Source organism: Halyomorpha halys, unplaced genomic scaffold (assembly GCF_000696795.3).
Source record: "Halyomorpha halys isolate HHAL.00 unplaced genomic scaffold, Hhal_1.1 Scaffold584.1, whole genome shotgun sequence".
In the NCBI taxonomy this organism is placed as follows: Eukaryota; Metazoa; Arthropoda; class Insecta; order Hemiptera; family Pentatomidae; genus Halyomorpha; species Halyomorpha halys.
This window is the reverse complement of record NW_027116544.1, coordinates 539,608-555,581: the sequence shown is the minus strand read 5'-3', so window position 1 is coordinate 555,581 and position 15,974 is coordinate 539,608. Positions and strand designations below refer to the sequence as shown.

Here is a 15,974-nt window from a genome sequence, read left to right as displayed (position 1 = left end):
ATTATAAAAGTAGCGTTATTATCTCGAAAGTCGATATGATAGTTATGAAAAATTATGTGAATAGTAAGAAACAAAGTGGTGTTGGTTTATTCTGATGTTTTTAGATTTGGATATAAATTTTGGAAAATATCAATTAATAACAAAACAATAAATTTTTGAGATAGGGAGGAAGAAGTTTAGTGTTTGTCCATGAGTCTTTCATTTTTGTCAAAAAATAAATTGAAGAAACCAGACAACTGGTTATTATTATATTCTTTATATACCTAGTATAACCTAAATTGGCTTCAACGTAACTTAATCATAAATCAAAGCGTAACTTCAAATCATCAATACGTTATGTAAGTCAATACCTTCCTCAATTAAAGATCGTAATTAAGCGAAATTTTATCGACCGTAAGTCAGACTGTAACATATTCTATTCATGCATTCTTGTTATAGTCAATAATCTACGTCGCTATTGAGTTCGTTACGACATAATGACAACAGCATTATATAACCGAGACGTGAGTTGTTTACATCAACCGTGGAAAATCGTTTATTTATATACAAAAAGTAAGTATTGATTGGTTAGACCTATGATATAACTCATAGAATGACATTTCTTAGGTAAATGAACTTTTATGGTGTGTTAGTTTTTCTATAAGCCATTCAAGTATCCTTACTGTCATAGCGCTGTAATGATGCTGTGGTCTGTGTTAAAGGTATTACGTACAAAAGTTCCAATGTCAGAATTAACAATGGTTCCTAACAATGAAAGATGGTTTTTAAATCTTTTTAGCCTGTCGGGACCGACAGATGTGTAGGGATGATGGTAAGGGGTCCTTCTGGATTCGATCCGGCCTTGGTCGAGCTTAGGAAGTTACTTTGTCATAGCTATTGGATCCGGTACCCTGGTTCTTCAGCTTTTTATCAGGGTCGTCAGTCTTTCTCCAGAGAATCCTTTCTTATATTAATATTTACGTTTGTTGAAGTTCACTTCTGCCTGTAGTCTGCTGGTCTTTGGAAGGAATCAGTTTTTATAAAAAAACTTTCAGTTCTTCCACGTGTCAGAAATTGTTTGGTCGGTATATTTGGTGAGTGTGTATCATGTCGCTGCTTTTCTTGAATAGTGGCACATCTTACATAAAGATAATTTTACAGGAGATGCATACTAACATTTTTTCAAATATTAACGTGAATCTTTATTCTATTCTTCTATGCCAAGTACTTTACAATATGAAAATTGATATTGTAAAAAAAGTCTTGTGACTACCATTTAAAACCTCGATGAAGATGATAAGGGGTGTAGTTGTGTCTTGATTAAGACAGATGCTAAGGACAGTCTAATGATATATTAATGAAAATCCGAAAAATATGAAATAAGAACTAATGTGTACTGTGTTTGGCTTGGCAAAATTTATATTGCACAGTTTATAGTTATCTTGGTAGTATATTTTAATATCATTCTCTGAATCTTAGCATTTTGTTTTATTTTGTTATTATTATTGATGAATTAAATGCTTCTGCCTTGGAAAAATTTTGTTGTTTTTCTAGTATAGTGATGGGGACCTTACTTCGTTGCCTTTGGATCTCCTTAAATTAATTACTGAAGAAGCATACCTTTCCCTGGGCAGAACCATCTCCCATGCTCCAGCTCACTTTCCCATCATTTGCATCCCTTGGTCGGAAGGAAAGCTGATGGTTGGAAAAAAGCAAGACTCCTCCCCCCCCCCCCTCTCCTCGGTAGGGTGCCCATGAGTACGGCCAATTTATCTTCTCTAACTATTTTCTCTTCATAAATTACTTTTTTCGTCTAAATATTTTTTTTTATACCTACCTCGTAAAACCTCATCAGTGTCGGGAATTTATTTTTCCATGATATTCTAATTTATTTAGTATTTCACCTTAATTATTTTTTAATCTAAAATTTTCATCAAAGAATAAATTTTACCTCTCACTACTTCCTAATTATATTAATATATATTACGATACCAAAATTTGTGAAAGGGTTGTTAATCTAAAATTTTGATTCTTTCCATATAAGTAATGGTTTTAGTTTTGACACGAAAAAATGTTTGTAAATGGCATATAGCCAAGAATATTGACAAGAGGAATTTGAGAGAAAAACTTTTTTAAGTTATTATTAATTTGTTATTAAGTTATAATACATATAATGAATAAAAAATGTAAACCAGGTGAATAGAATACGAAGAGTTTATTTTATATACATTGCATTACAATCTAAAATAAATTTAATAATTACCACTTGGATAGTTTTGGATTTAATCATGTTTTCTTGATCTATTCATCCGGTTTATATTGTTCATTAATTCCGTTTATTAAAAATTAATAACTTGAAATTCGATTTTTTCAAGTTCCACCGTCAATATTTTTGTAAATATTAGCAAGTACTGATCACATGGACGTCATTTTGGTCTCTAATTTTACCGGCTTTAAAAATAAATTATAAGTTATTTTCTGAAACTCATAGTTTTAAAATTATTCCGTAATGATTGAGAAAATACCACACATTGGATTTTAAATTCGAAATATCGTCCAATTTTTCAAAAGCAAGCTTTATGTAGTAAATTTTCTTTTAATAGTCTCCTAAAATGAATCAAAATTTGAATTGTAAAACCCATAACCAAACATTATTTTTGTTTACTGTGTTATGGAATTGATTATTTCAGAATCAATAAATGCATAACTAAGTAAGTAGTATTCATGATTTATTTGACCGATGGGTTTGATTTGAGTATATTTCGACTACCTTTCATCGATACCATTCAGTCCCCTCTCAACTGAATTTGCTTAAGCACACAATTTGTTCTCACTGTGGACTTTCATCACTCTAAGATTTCCTAATAATAACGCTAATTGTTATATTGAATGGATTAATTATTGATGTAATTGATGGTTTTATTGCAAACATTTCTCTTCAAGAAACGTTGAATCCAATATATTTAGAAGAGACGAAACCTCCTTAACGCGTTCGAGTCCAACCTGGTATGTTTTGTCATACATTTTTTGAGAGATTACCAGTACTGATCTCAACTTCTCTGGTAACTCTATGATGTCAAACCCGTCCTCTGGTCTGATCGGGGTACCTACGGACGTTATACTCAATAAACAAACAAATTTATTATTAGTCTTTAAGTATGTAACAAACCAATGACGATGCAAAATCATTATTACCCTTCCTTGCTTTCTTTTTCCTGATGAGAAATATTAGTATGCGACAGTAAATTGTTTTATTATAAAGAGAGAAAGTTGTGGGAGTGCTACTCCGTTGGGAATGGTTTTGTTTTAAATGTTATGAATTCATTCACTCTATCTAATTTCTTGCATTAGGCTGCTGTGTGTATTGTAGTTTGTTTTTTTTAAATGAGTACTCCATTTTAATCGAAATACTATTTTGTCTCCTTTTGTTTTATTTTATTTGGCTCAAACATAATATATTTTTGCACTGGAACGAAAGTTATCGGAGGAGTGTGGGTGTGCTCTATGTCCATCTCATAACCTGTAGTGGTTTCGGTGACGTTTGATCAGTACTGCCGATTCTCCCGACCAAAATTGTCCCCTCAGCGTCCGACCCATCGTACCCGACAAATAATAACCTCTTTGCACGCTCTTGAAAAATCTGCAACTGTATGATTGTCACGTTAACTCTCACATGTTTACGCCTTGATAGTGAACTATCGTATAGTTTCAGTCATTACAGCAAACGTCGCAACCACTACCATGGTGTAACTGTTTGATAGTTACAGTTTTGTCAGTAATATTTTGCCGAGTTAATAGTACTTATAAGTAATGTCAAAGGACTAATAGTCTCGTTAAATGTCATAAAAAGTGAACTGCTCTTATATATTTCCCTAGAACTTAAATTTGTATCTGCCCCTGATCCCAAAACAAATTTACGTAAGAATATAAAATTCTCATCAGGCCCTAGCGCCTAAGATAATCCGCCCCGAGCTAGAGCTCTTTGTTTTAAGGAAAACAGATTCCCTCAATGCTCCAAAATTATATCCATCACTGGCTTAAAAAATAACTCAAAATAAAACAAATCCGCAATGGGCCTCATAAAATAAATTCATCTAGCAAGATAGATAGTATATTCATCCTGGGCCACAAATACTGTCCCGGGCCACAAAATAAATATGCCATAGGGTAAAAAATACACGCATCAACAGCGCTGCGCTTGATATATATATATATATATATATAATATTTGGCGAAAAGAACGTTAAAAGTAAGGGTGAATTGTAGTCAAAATTTTGTCAAATCATTCCTTCCCCCCGCGTTTTCGCAGTTTTCAAGCACTAAGTAAACAAACAATTCCCTTTTGATCTGTTTTGACAAAAATGTGAGGTAAAATACGACCTTGTGCTTCCCACGCTTTTCTCTTTTGATTATTTTTTTTTCAATTATTATTCAGGGTCTGGAACCCCTGAGGAATCATCCAACTCTTTACTAATGTTGGAATAAAATTATCATTTTTCCAATAACATCTTTCTCCCGTTTATTTGAGAACTTACCGAAAAAGATTTATCCCCGCGTTGTTATACTTCTTATCAATTCCAGATATTCCTCTGAGGTGGCTCTAAAAATGGACTCTGACCAGAGATAAGACAACTCGTGTTTCTGGCGCTTCAATGTTTTTTTCCATTCACTATAATTTTTTATCGTTTGATTAAAAAAAAAAAGTCTGTTTATTGATTTTAGATAAATAATCTGTTAACCCTATAAATAAAACAAACTCCAGTTTTATAGTTCAGTCATCGGTGAGATTAAAATAAATAGCTAAACACTACATTGACCCTATTTGTGGCACGTCGGGTACAATTTTCAAGGGAATTCGTGCAAATTAATTTTATCAATATTTATTGGTGACGATACTATAATATGTTTTTTTTTTCGGCCAAGACTCCAATTGGAGTCCTATACTGCCTAACCATGGTTTGGTTGGGGGTCAAAGTTCTTCATTTTGTGGGACCGCCACTCAATGAAAAAAGTCAACGTCCCAGGCCGGATTCGAACCGGCACCGCCAATAGACATCAATTTGGTAAGACTGTCTTAACCACTGAGCTATGGGTGGCCCTATAATAAGTTAGTCAATGAAGATAATGATAAGCATTTCATTCAATAAGTGATTGCCAAGCTACAACGAAAAAGACCCCTGATCATGGAAAAGAACAAAACATGTGATAAGTGATAAACACGTGATCCCATGGGTTGCTATGTCGCTGTGGAAGTTAACCTTCGAATGATGTTTGACCCGTACCCGTACCTTATTCGTTTGGTTTCTCAAAGCTGGTTAATTTTTGGGCTTTAACAGAGCCTTACTTAGTACGTTTCTGCGAAACGTATTTGAATTTCGATATCCGGGTTAAAATTCATAACCCAGTTTGAACCGTCTCGATTCGCCGACTTATCTCTGTCAGAGTTTTGAAACCTCTCACTTATTTGAATTAGTTTTATTAAAGATCCAGTAGAGAATTTAAATAAAATTCTTTTGATGCCTCATTTGTCAAAATCCATCGCTCCTAAGGGCCGGGAGAGGGATCGATATGATTGTATTTTAATATGTACGATATCTGGTTAACATTCAATTTTTTTATATCTAAATCATATAATTTTGAAAATTGCATACATCTTATTTTTTTCCATTTCACTTTCTTCAGGAGAATCAATTTTCTATCTAATGTTCAAAATCAGAAAGGCAAACAAATACATGTTGCGAGAATTTCGAAATCAGTGGAAGGCCTTATGAGATAAGTAAGGCATTGTTTAGAGAGTTTCTTTGCTAATATATCACTTTTTCACTTTGATAGCGGCACAATATTTTTAAAAATGTATTTGTCTTTTTTTACTTTGATTGGACTAGATGTATTCCTTTTGAATATAGGAACTTCAATAGATTGGGGTACCTTTGGACTCCGTTAAAAATAAAAATAATATAAAAACCTTTTTTTTTTTTTAATTTGTATCATTATCAAAGCAGAGTATTAGGTTATTTTTATTATTATTGTAGGTGTTTAGTATTTTTCTTCAGTATATTTATTTGTTATCTAGTCGTAAATTTATATCACAATAGTGTTAAAACATTCGTCCGTGACATTATTGTTGTAATACCAGTTAAAAAAAAATCTGACAATCTAAACAATGGTGACTGCACCATGAATAAATAATACGTAAAAGATTATCTCACTCTTTGCGGATGATTTGATAGCAGGGCAGTCACCTTGATTTTATCACTTGCTGCCCAGTCAATTGTTTATTGCATATAAAATAAAAATAAAAAATATATATATATATACAATACTATTTTAGTATAATTTATTATTATAATATTCTATTGTTTAACGTCTTTTTTTTTTTTTACTATTAAAATTTTAAACATTGAAGTTAAAACCTTATTACGAATATCACTAAACCAAGCCAATTATTTAATTATAATGATCATTTTAGTATTGAATTTTAATACCAGCTAAAAAAAACATCTTGTACGTATAAACTAGTGAAGTAAGATAGCGTATCATCAGGCCACATCTTGAATAGAAAGTTAATTCACTTGTCCAATTCATTCGTGTTACTGGATTCTCGAATTACTACTCGCTTCCACAAGTCTGAAGTTTTATTAATTATTACCTTCCAGATATATTGACGTTCACTATTTCTACTCTGGTCCTAATGGATCGAGGCATGAAGTTAAAAAACCTAAAGACTAATTAAAAAACATCAAATTCAGACTAACGTATAGCATTTATATCTAGAGCATAGATAAAAATAATCCCTCGATTTTTTAAATGTAGCGAAACTTCAATATAACGGACACCTGTGGGGAAATTGATTTTTATCTGTTATAAAAAATTTTCGATAAGGAGGGTTTAATATAAAAGGAACACAAAATCTATATTAAGTTGTGAGATCTCGTAAGTCTGAAAAAATAATAATACGTTTTTATACTATTTAAAAAAATTAAAATAAACGCATCGTTCGTAGGGCATTTCATCTCGACAATCGCTCTGTAGAGCTCATATATTGGTAGCATGCAGATTAAAAAATTAGAGTACATATCTCGAATTTCCAGAACTATCTTGGGGTAACCTGTGGTTATGGTGCCAGATAAATAGAAAATTGATTCCGTAGTCTCGGAGAAAATCCGTGGGTGGCTTACGAATGTTTTTATTCATTTTTGTAATTGTGTCCATATTTTAAAATCTCAAATTTTAAGGATTGATTTTAATTATTTATTTATTTATTTTTTGCATACATTGAGTACTGAAAAAACAATAATTAATTGTTTCTCAGTGCCGTCAATGCTTCCATTTGTAAAATTTTGTGGAATTTGTACATTCATATTTTATGAATTGTGTCCCGTCATAGAAGAGTGAAATCTCTTATGGAGTATAAAACTAGTATCCCCTTCTGGAATGGAGGGGTTTCGTAATTAAGGGGTTCAAATGCATTAAATTTCTACCTTTTAGGCCGGGACCTTAGCTGAACTTATCCGTTAAGAGGAGGTTTCGTAATAGAGAGGTGTCCGTTAAGAGAGGTTTCACTGTTTGTCACTATCAGGAACTACCGACATGCAAGAGATTGGAATGGATACAGCACGTAATAGAAAGTCGGGTGTAGAGCTGCTTTCATTCTAACACCTTCGATTTATTTAATGAAGAAATGTCTATGGATCATCGCCCGTATCAGGCTTTCTCTACAGTATTTTACAGGTGCAAGAAAACCTACAGAGAAAGGGAGGAGTGGATGAATGCCTTGTAATATTCCTGGTGTGATAATCTAATGTCGCCAATAAACTACTACACTTTACCAGCTTAAGTGAATGAATAAATGAAAAACAATGTGGCCAGTTGCTGTGACATGAATTTAATCTTGGATGGAACCCAACCTAACATACTCCAGGTCCTTAACTATACTATTACGAACACAATTCCTCTATCGACTACTTATTATTTCTGGAACAAATTAAATCTGGTTTAATTTTATTCCTTATATTGGTTTATTCTTATAGATACCAATTATTTTGATGATATTGGAATAGTTAAGGCACACCAACTTCTGGCACTAGCCACAAGAGTTAAATTGATCTTTAATTAATATGTATCAATAATAATAATTACTCTCTGATTACTGGTCCTTCGTCGAGGAATGATGAAACTGAGCACGTTTCATAGCGTTTTGCCGAGAAGTGCTAGGAGAGATTTTTATTTGTATGCTGTTCTTCGGTTTTTAATCTTTTTTATTTTCTTGATGCTTGAATTTTTGTTGTAATTACTAATGAACATTACATTGTTTTAGTAAAAGCTGGTCTTACTTAAAAAAAATGGAAGAAAAAGGTTTCAGTTGTGGTTTAATTGGGAGCTGCATGAAAGATAAACTAAAATTACTCGATTCTAAGCCAACAGTCTCTTATTTGACAAATTCCACTTTTAATTAAACTCACATAGTTCGTAAAAATTAAAATGATATGTAATTCTTAATTCATTAGCGATATGTATATTAATATATTTATTAAACAAATTCTTCAGACACATCGTTTAGTTAAAGTATGTTAACGATCTTTAAGGTTTTAATAGTTATTTTTGCAATAGTTAAGTTTCATGAAATTGTTTATTTTTGTTTTATCTTACCCTGCTTAGTAAAAAAATGTCATAAATTTAGTGATGACACTATGATGGTTTGAAAGAAGTAAGACCTTATGGATGCTAATTATAATAATTAAGAATGAAAAAATGGTAAAAAAAAGTAATATAATCAATGAAAAAATACACATATTAGTTACAAAATTCTCTGAGAATGGTACAAATCTGTGAAACATAGGAATGTTTTGTAAAGTGTATAAATAAGAAAACTATAATCAAAAGGATTATTTTGTTATCATTAAATGATCGAGATTAATTTTGCTTTTGTAATTCATCAAGCCTCTTACAAATTAACTTAAAACTACATCCTCAAAGAAATATGTATGCATTTTAGCGTAATTTCACTAAAACAAAACAAATTTGTGGTATGGTGCCAAGAAAACAACGTCATTAAAATCACATTACTTCATGATGTTGACAGATACTTAAGATTTTCCAGATCACTGTAGAGAAACTCCTTGAACTTTCAGCTGAGGTGCCCATTAACAACCCCATTTATTCCAGAAACACTCTAATCACTTGTCCCCAATATTTTTCACTTTAATACCACTCTGCAAACAATAAAGTAGCTCTGGAAAGTGACTATAGTTTATAGTCATCTTCATAATTAAGTTGTAAAAAAAAAAATTGTTTACCTACCTATTTTGCTGGTGCTGTGGGTTGAAGTATTTCTGAAATTCCTTTTGTAGATGTGATAACACAAGTAAATAAAAAAAAAAAAGTTCACTTTATTTATACATCATATTATTGTATACATTGAATGATATACAAAACCTTCATTTATTACTTTTAAGTTTGCTTGTATCCAAAACTAAAACTAGATTTCGTATTTTTTTTTTTTTTAATGGGGCAATTGTTTCTTAAAAACTCCTAAATTTTCAAACTACTTTGCAGTCTTGCATATAATGCATACAACAGAAGTATATCTCTTCTCTGTATTTAATTTTGTCAAATTTTCATAGTTCAACAGAAATGGATTTGATGTATTCTCATTAATTAATAAAATTATATTTCTTGGCTTATAAACAATGTTTCCAAAGAACTAGTTTTTAATTCATTCTTTGCAAAAGCTCACATTCTAAAAGAAACAAAGTTTTGCATCACTAGTTTCAAATGAGGTTGGAAAACAGTCAGAGAGAGGCTTGAAGAAAGGTTTTGGATACAAAAGTAGAACTTAAATTTTTTAACTTTGAGTGCTGGTAGTTATCTACACACCTGTATCACCCCATTATAACTGAGGTCAAATTTACTGAATACATTATGATGTACAGCTGTAAATTTCAATAAATATATTAAATACAATTTTTTTTTTAATTTACACTGAAAAAAAATAATCTGAATTTTTAAGCTTAAGATTAAATTTTTAAGCCTTGGAGATTTTCGTTAGTACAAATTAAAAAGGATAATCATTAGTCATGTAGGTTTTTCAAATTGTTATTATTTTCATTCATATTTTTTTAATGTTAAACCAATACTAATATTTTCTCGTGAAGTGCCCTTATAGATAGAGATCTTTCAAATGAAAAAAAAGTCAATATAAATGGAAGTTTTATATTGATATTTCATTTATTTTTCTGGTTTTCATTTTTTAGGGAATTTATTTATTTGGTTATGTATTTATTGTTCGTTTAAATTTCCTTGCAATAATGAAGAAAACATTTATTTTCATCGCAGAATTTTCTCTTCTCTGACGAGGAATTGTGCAAAATTACAGTTATTATAACATTTACTTGTCACTACAGTTGGAATCAAATTTAAGTGACTATCTCTCATTCATCTTAAAATAGTTTTTATAATGTTTACTGATCTATTGTTAAAAAAAATTAATATTTAACTTCAGTTTAATTGTTGTTTTTATTTTAATTTATTATTATTATTATTTTTTTTCTTTGCAGAAGGTCGATCCCGAGCTGATCTTTACAAAACAAGAGAAGATCGGAAAGGGATCATTTGGTGAAGTGTTCAAAGGAGTAGATAATAGGACTCAAGAGGTAGTTGCCATCAAGATCATAGACCTAGATGAGGCCGAGGATGAGATCGAAGACATCCAACAGGAGATCATGGTTCTCTCCCAATGTGATTCTCCTCATGTCACCAAGTACTTCGGTTCATACCTTAAGGTTAGCTAACCATAATCTATTTATAATAAAGTGTTCAGATGCCTCTCTGTTTTTTTATCAATAACTAATAAAATAGTAAATCCCTTTAAGAACCAAAATTATAAAATTCAATGAAAAAATACACTATCCTTGAAAACATCTCTGTTCCGGTTAACCTACGGCAACCGAAAGGTTGAATTGAAGGGGGCACCAACAAACATCATGGCATAATGGCCTACAGGATATAGTGGCGCCCCAGGTGGCCAACAGCCGAATCTCACCTCCTCCAGTACTCTCTGTGAAGAGAAGCATCCCAAAAAAGTAGGAGAGAGCCATCTTGTCTTCTGGGAGAAGCAGTTCATTATTTCTTTGTCTCTCAGATCAGAAATCTACCATGGGTGTGTAGAACTCTTGGAGTTGTTCTCAGAAGTAGAGGGGAGAGAGACTTAGAGATGCAGAGGGAGGAAAGAAGAAGTAAGTCCACATGGCAATCATTAACATTCACCACCACATGGTAATCATCATCAACCACCTCATTATCTACAATTCCATAGCCCAGCATTCAAAATTTACTAACCATCTAAGCATAAATGTTTTCTTTCGGCTACCCACTACACCCTTTGTAACTTAAACAATAGAATTTTATTTTTTCCTTTAATCGTGTTCATCTTTCATTTATACAGTCCACTTCACCCAACCGGCAAACCAAAAATGAAGTGTGTCCGGCAATTTGGTTGAGGGCATGCTTCATACAATCCTTATTCTGACAACTCATTAATATGATTATTACTTGTATACATTTTGTAAAAAAAACTATTGGTGTTCAACTGATTATTTCTAACAATCGATGAGTTATTTTCTAATGAAATTATAACTATCGGACATTCAAACAGTATTTGTTAAAGGTTTAAATTGTCAGTTATTCACTTGTGCATTTCCTGTATCCTATCTGAGGTTTATGTTTAGATCGCTATGTCATAAATTTTAATACGGTTCAAGCAAAGTTAGACATGTATATGGCATATGAAAATGAGTTACTGCTTTATATATGGAAACCATATTGCCCAAGATATTCATGATATTATCTCCCTCCACACTTGCGAGGACTGTCAGCAAACTAAAGACAACTCACAGTAAATATATATGAAATAAGTTCATCAAAGTTTTTGGTTTTGGTTCCATTGTTTTTGTGGAATTTTATCTCTTTATGAAAATATTGAACCACAAAATTATTTTGGTCTGAACAATCCAGGTAGTATTATGAAATTACATAAAATATTTATCTATTTAATTTATTTCCATGAAACAAGCTCTGTCTGATCTAAGGATCATAAAATTTGATATCTCGAATAAATTGTTTTTGGTTATAGGGGTCAAAGCTATGGATCATTATGGAGTACTTGGGTGGAGGATCTGCCCTAGATTTAATGAAAGCTGGCAACTTTGAAGAGATGCATATTGCAGTCATACTTAGAGAAGTTTTGAAAGGTCTCGATTACCTCCACTCTGAACGAAAACTACATCGAGATATTAAGGGTAAATATTCATCATTTAGCTACCATTGAGATTTTTAACTGCATGAGGAGACTAACTAATTTTCTGAACACCTGTTATTGTTACCTTAGTAGTTACTTTATTTAATTTTTTATTTATAGTTTTAATATCTTATATTTCTAAATTAATATTGTTGATAAAAACTACAATTTCCAGCTTTGAATAATGCATTAATAAATCTCATTCTATTAAGGACCACGTATATATTTTTGTTAGTGTCTATTTCATTGTTAAATATCAGTATGCAGGATTTGTATACATAAATGTCTACATTATTGTTATTAATTACTTGCATGTTAAGTACTGATTTACATTGTAAAGAATTTCTGAAATACGGTTTAGAAAATATTCAAGAATAAAGAAAAAAATGCCTAACCAACACAAAACATTTGTACTGGTTTTAATTCAAGAAAGCAGACTGCATTTCAATATGTTGTATTTATGACAATTCTAATTAATCAAGGTGAAGGATATGCACACCTGCTAAGGAAATTATTGAAGACTGTATGTCAGATTTACATAATCCAATTTTCCAGTACTTTTTGATTTTGTATTAAGCCGGGGTCAGGGTGTCTCATTTTTTGATGCCCCGCCTGCATAAGCCAGAAGACCCCCAAAGATGCTGCGACTGCAATGCTGCCTTAAATCATCTGCCATGGAATACAAGCGAGAACCAGACTTGCTCTTACCTCCAGGGCTGAGCCAAAGACTAGCTCGCCAGCCTCTGAAGGAGTTACCCTTTCATGGACACCAAGCGAAGCTCATGGTATTCGCCATTTTCGCCTACTAGCAGTCTATATCTAGCATAGCAGTACCAGGACAAGTGAAGCGACTAAGACACAGGACATGACTGTGGCAGTGAAGACGTTACCCAGATAAGCAATATCAATAATTTCACATGAGACCCCAAGAGTTTTTCTTACATTGTATTATTAAATAGTTAATTATTCAAGTAACACTAATACAGGTCATCCCTCTAGGGATTAACAAATGATTAATTAAATAAAAATTCGAGCACGTTAACCTGTAAATATAACATTTCTCTTAATTTCAGCCTGAACTTTCCACAGTAATTTTAAAAAATTTCAGCTTACATTCAGGGTACCTGGAGTAATTCAGGAGCAGGCCCCGGTGTAAACACTGTAAATTGTGAATGCAAATTAAACCAGTAATTTGTTGGCCAATTCACATAGATTTCTAAAAGGTTTTCAATTTTAATGTCTGTCATAAGTCATATATTATTATGATAGAACAAGAAATAATTAAAAAAGCAGTTAATGTCAGATGTGCTTATTTAAAACACTTCAATGAGTTTGAATATTATCTAAATGGTTGTACTGGTTTTAATTCAAGAAAGCAGACTGCATTTCAGTCTTTATAAGTTGCTGCAGATAAACAAGTTTTACTACAGATCATCGTGGTGTAAAAATACTCTATTTTACATATGTTTTCATCTTTATAAGTTATAACTACGCTTACAAAATATTTGCTAAATGTGATATGGAAATTTTTCTTGGAAAAATTACACATTGGTAGTTTTTCCTTATTATGTTAATTGAAACTGAGTTTCAAAATATATATATTTATACTCATCCATCAAAGAATAGTAGATCTAAACATTTATCTGGTCAGAGTTTTACCTGTAAATTTTAGTATCATGTTCTTTAAAATGTGACTTTCATTTTTTTTCTATTGAAATTATTTTTATCTTTTTCAAAATAATTGTTTTAGAAGTTTTAATTATTTACTTCAAATCATATCAAAAGATTTTATAACCTTGATCATGAGAGATTTTTTTCTAAAAAAAATAATACCACTTAGCATCCTGTATAATACAAGTAACTTTTTTTAGCTGCAAATGTGCTACTGAGTGAGATGGGAGATGTCAAACTCGCTGACTTTGGTGTTGCTGGCCAATTGACAAATACTACTAGCAAACGGAATACATTTGTTGGCACTCCCTTTTGGATGGCTCCAGAAGTTATTAAGCAGTCTGCATATGATTCAAAGGTTTGTATAAAAAAAACAACTAATATTTATGTTTCTAAAATGATGCCTTGTGTTTTACAATTTTACACATTTATTTCTGTTTTTAGGCCGACATTTGGTCTCTTGGTATAACTGCGATTGAACTTGCCAAAGGAGAACCTCCGAACTCAGAACTTCATCCAATGAGAGTGCTATTTCTTATTCCGAAGAACAATCCACCTCAGTTAACTGGAAATTACACCAAACAATTCAAGGAGTTTGTGGAGTCCTGCCTTAATAAGGATCCAGAAAATGTACGGATCTTTCTAAAGTTTTATAGACTGTATTTTAATGGTTGTTAAACGTAATTGATCATAGAAATATAAAAACTAACCTGATCATAGGTTGATGAGCTATAAAGAAACAAAAGAAATTAAATTAATTATTCTATTATATACCAAACTTCTTCACCGGGAAGGTTCCACTTATCTAATATAAATATTTAGTGATGTTTTACTGTTCCTATCCTCTTTCATTTAAAAGTCAAAATATTAACCAATGTTTTGGAGTACTCCTCTGTCCTTAGGGTTGACTTGTATGACAAAACTTTTTTTTTCTCAAATATCTCAGCTCTAACATAGCTCCTAGTATCTTATCCATATGAATTTACTTCATCTATTTTAAAATATTCGGGAACTACCTAGACTTTGTTTTAGACTTTACATCTTTGTTATGAATTTTAGATTAACAAGGATATGAAAAAAAAAAATCACTGAATATTCATATTAAATTAATTATTTATTATAAATTGAAGACATGACCAGATGATGGTGTTATATTGCAAATTTAAAGTTTTTAGAAAATGATAAATTCTATTTTATTTAAGTTTTTAAATACAATATGTCGAAATGAACTGAGATCATACAATTAACCAGGAATTTTTGGTTGTTATGTTAAAAGACAAGTATGTGAAACCAAACCATTCATAAAAATAAATCAATTTAAAAAAATTGTATTTATGCCAATTTCATCCTTTTATGTCTTTAATCACTAATGTACATTAATGTTACCTTGTAATTATGATTGTTTAAAGTTATTTAATCATTCAACTTTTATTAATGTTTCTTGTAGAGACCTACTGCAAAGGAACTTTTGAAGTTTCCATTCATCAGGAAAGCTAAGAAGAACTCTTACTTAATTGATCTGATCGATAGGTATAAGAAATGGAAAGCTCAACGAAATGATGAGAGTGAAACAGAATCAGATAATTCCGATCAGTGAGTAACTTGGTACTATTTCCTAATTGTTAGCTGAATACTGTCTATTAACTATTAGTTAACTGCCACAAATCAAATTTTATTTAAATTGGAATTTCCTCCTTTATTTGCAATTCTGCAATGTAATAATTATAATTATTGGGTGCTATAAATTGTCAATACTTATTTAATTATTCCTGTGCTGTAATAATAATACTTCCTCCTCTCTCCCAACTCAGGTTCTAATCAATCCTCTATTAAATATGGCAATTTATTTTATTTTCTATTAGCTGTGGATGACCTGTGGTCTCTTGTTCACCCATTTTTCGTAAATTAGAAACTTGAATCTCATTGGGTTTCTAGTTTGGTACTGATCACTACTCTGGCTTTAACTGTTGCTCCAAAATTATTATTGCTTGAAGAAGTTTGTCGGGGGGTGCGGTCAGCAAAGAACAAC

At 31.5% G+C, this 15,974-nt stretch overlaps 1 protein-coding gene across 7 annotated transcripts in view; it reads left to right on the top strand.

The window, feature by feature from the left end:
• The window catches only part of GckIII (Germinal centre kinase III), a 142,952-nt gene that overhangs the window by 119,021 nt on the left and 7,957 nt on the right, over positions 1-15,974 (top strand). For all 7 annotated transcript variants that reach the window (XM_014426560.3, XM_014426561.3, XM_067053293.1 and 4 more), the window contains 5 exons: positions 10,536-10,760; positions 12,110-12,275; positions 14,146-14,303; positions 14,390-14,575; positions 15,393-15,538. In XM_014426560.3, the coding sequence (XP_014282046.1) occupies positions 10,536-10,760; positions 12,110-12,275; positions 14,146-14,303; positions 14,390-14,575; positions 15,393-15,538 (881 nt within the window). The remainder of the gene's footprint in view (positions 1-10,535; positions 10,761-12,109; positions 12,276-14,145; positions 14,304-14,389; positions 14,576-15,392; positions 15,539-15,974) is intronic.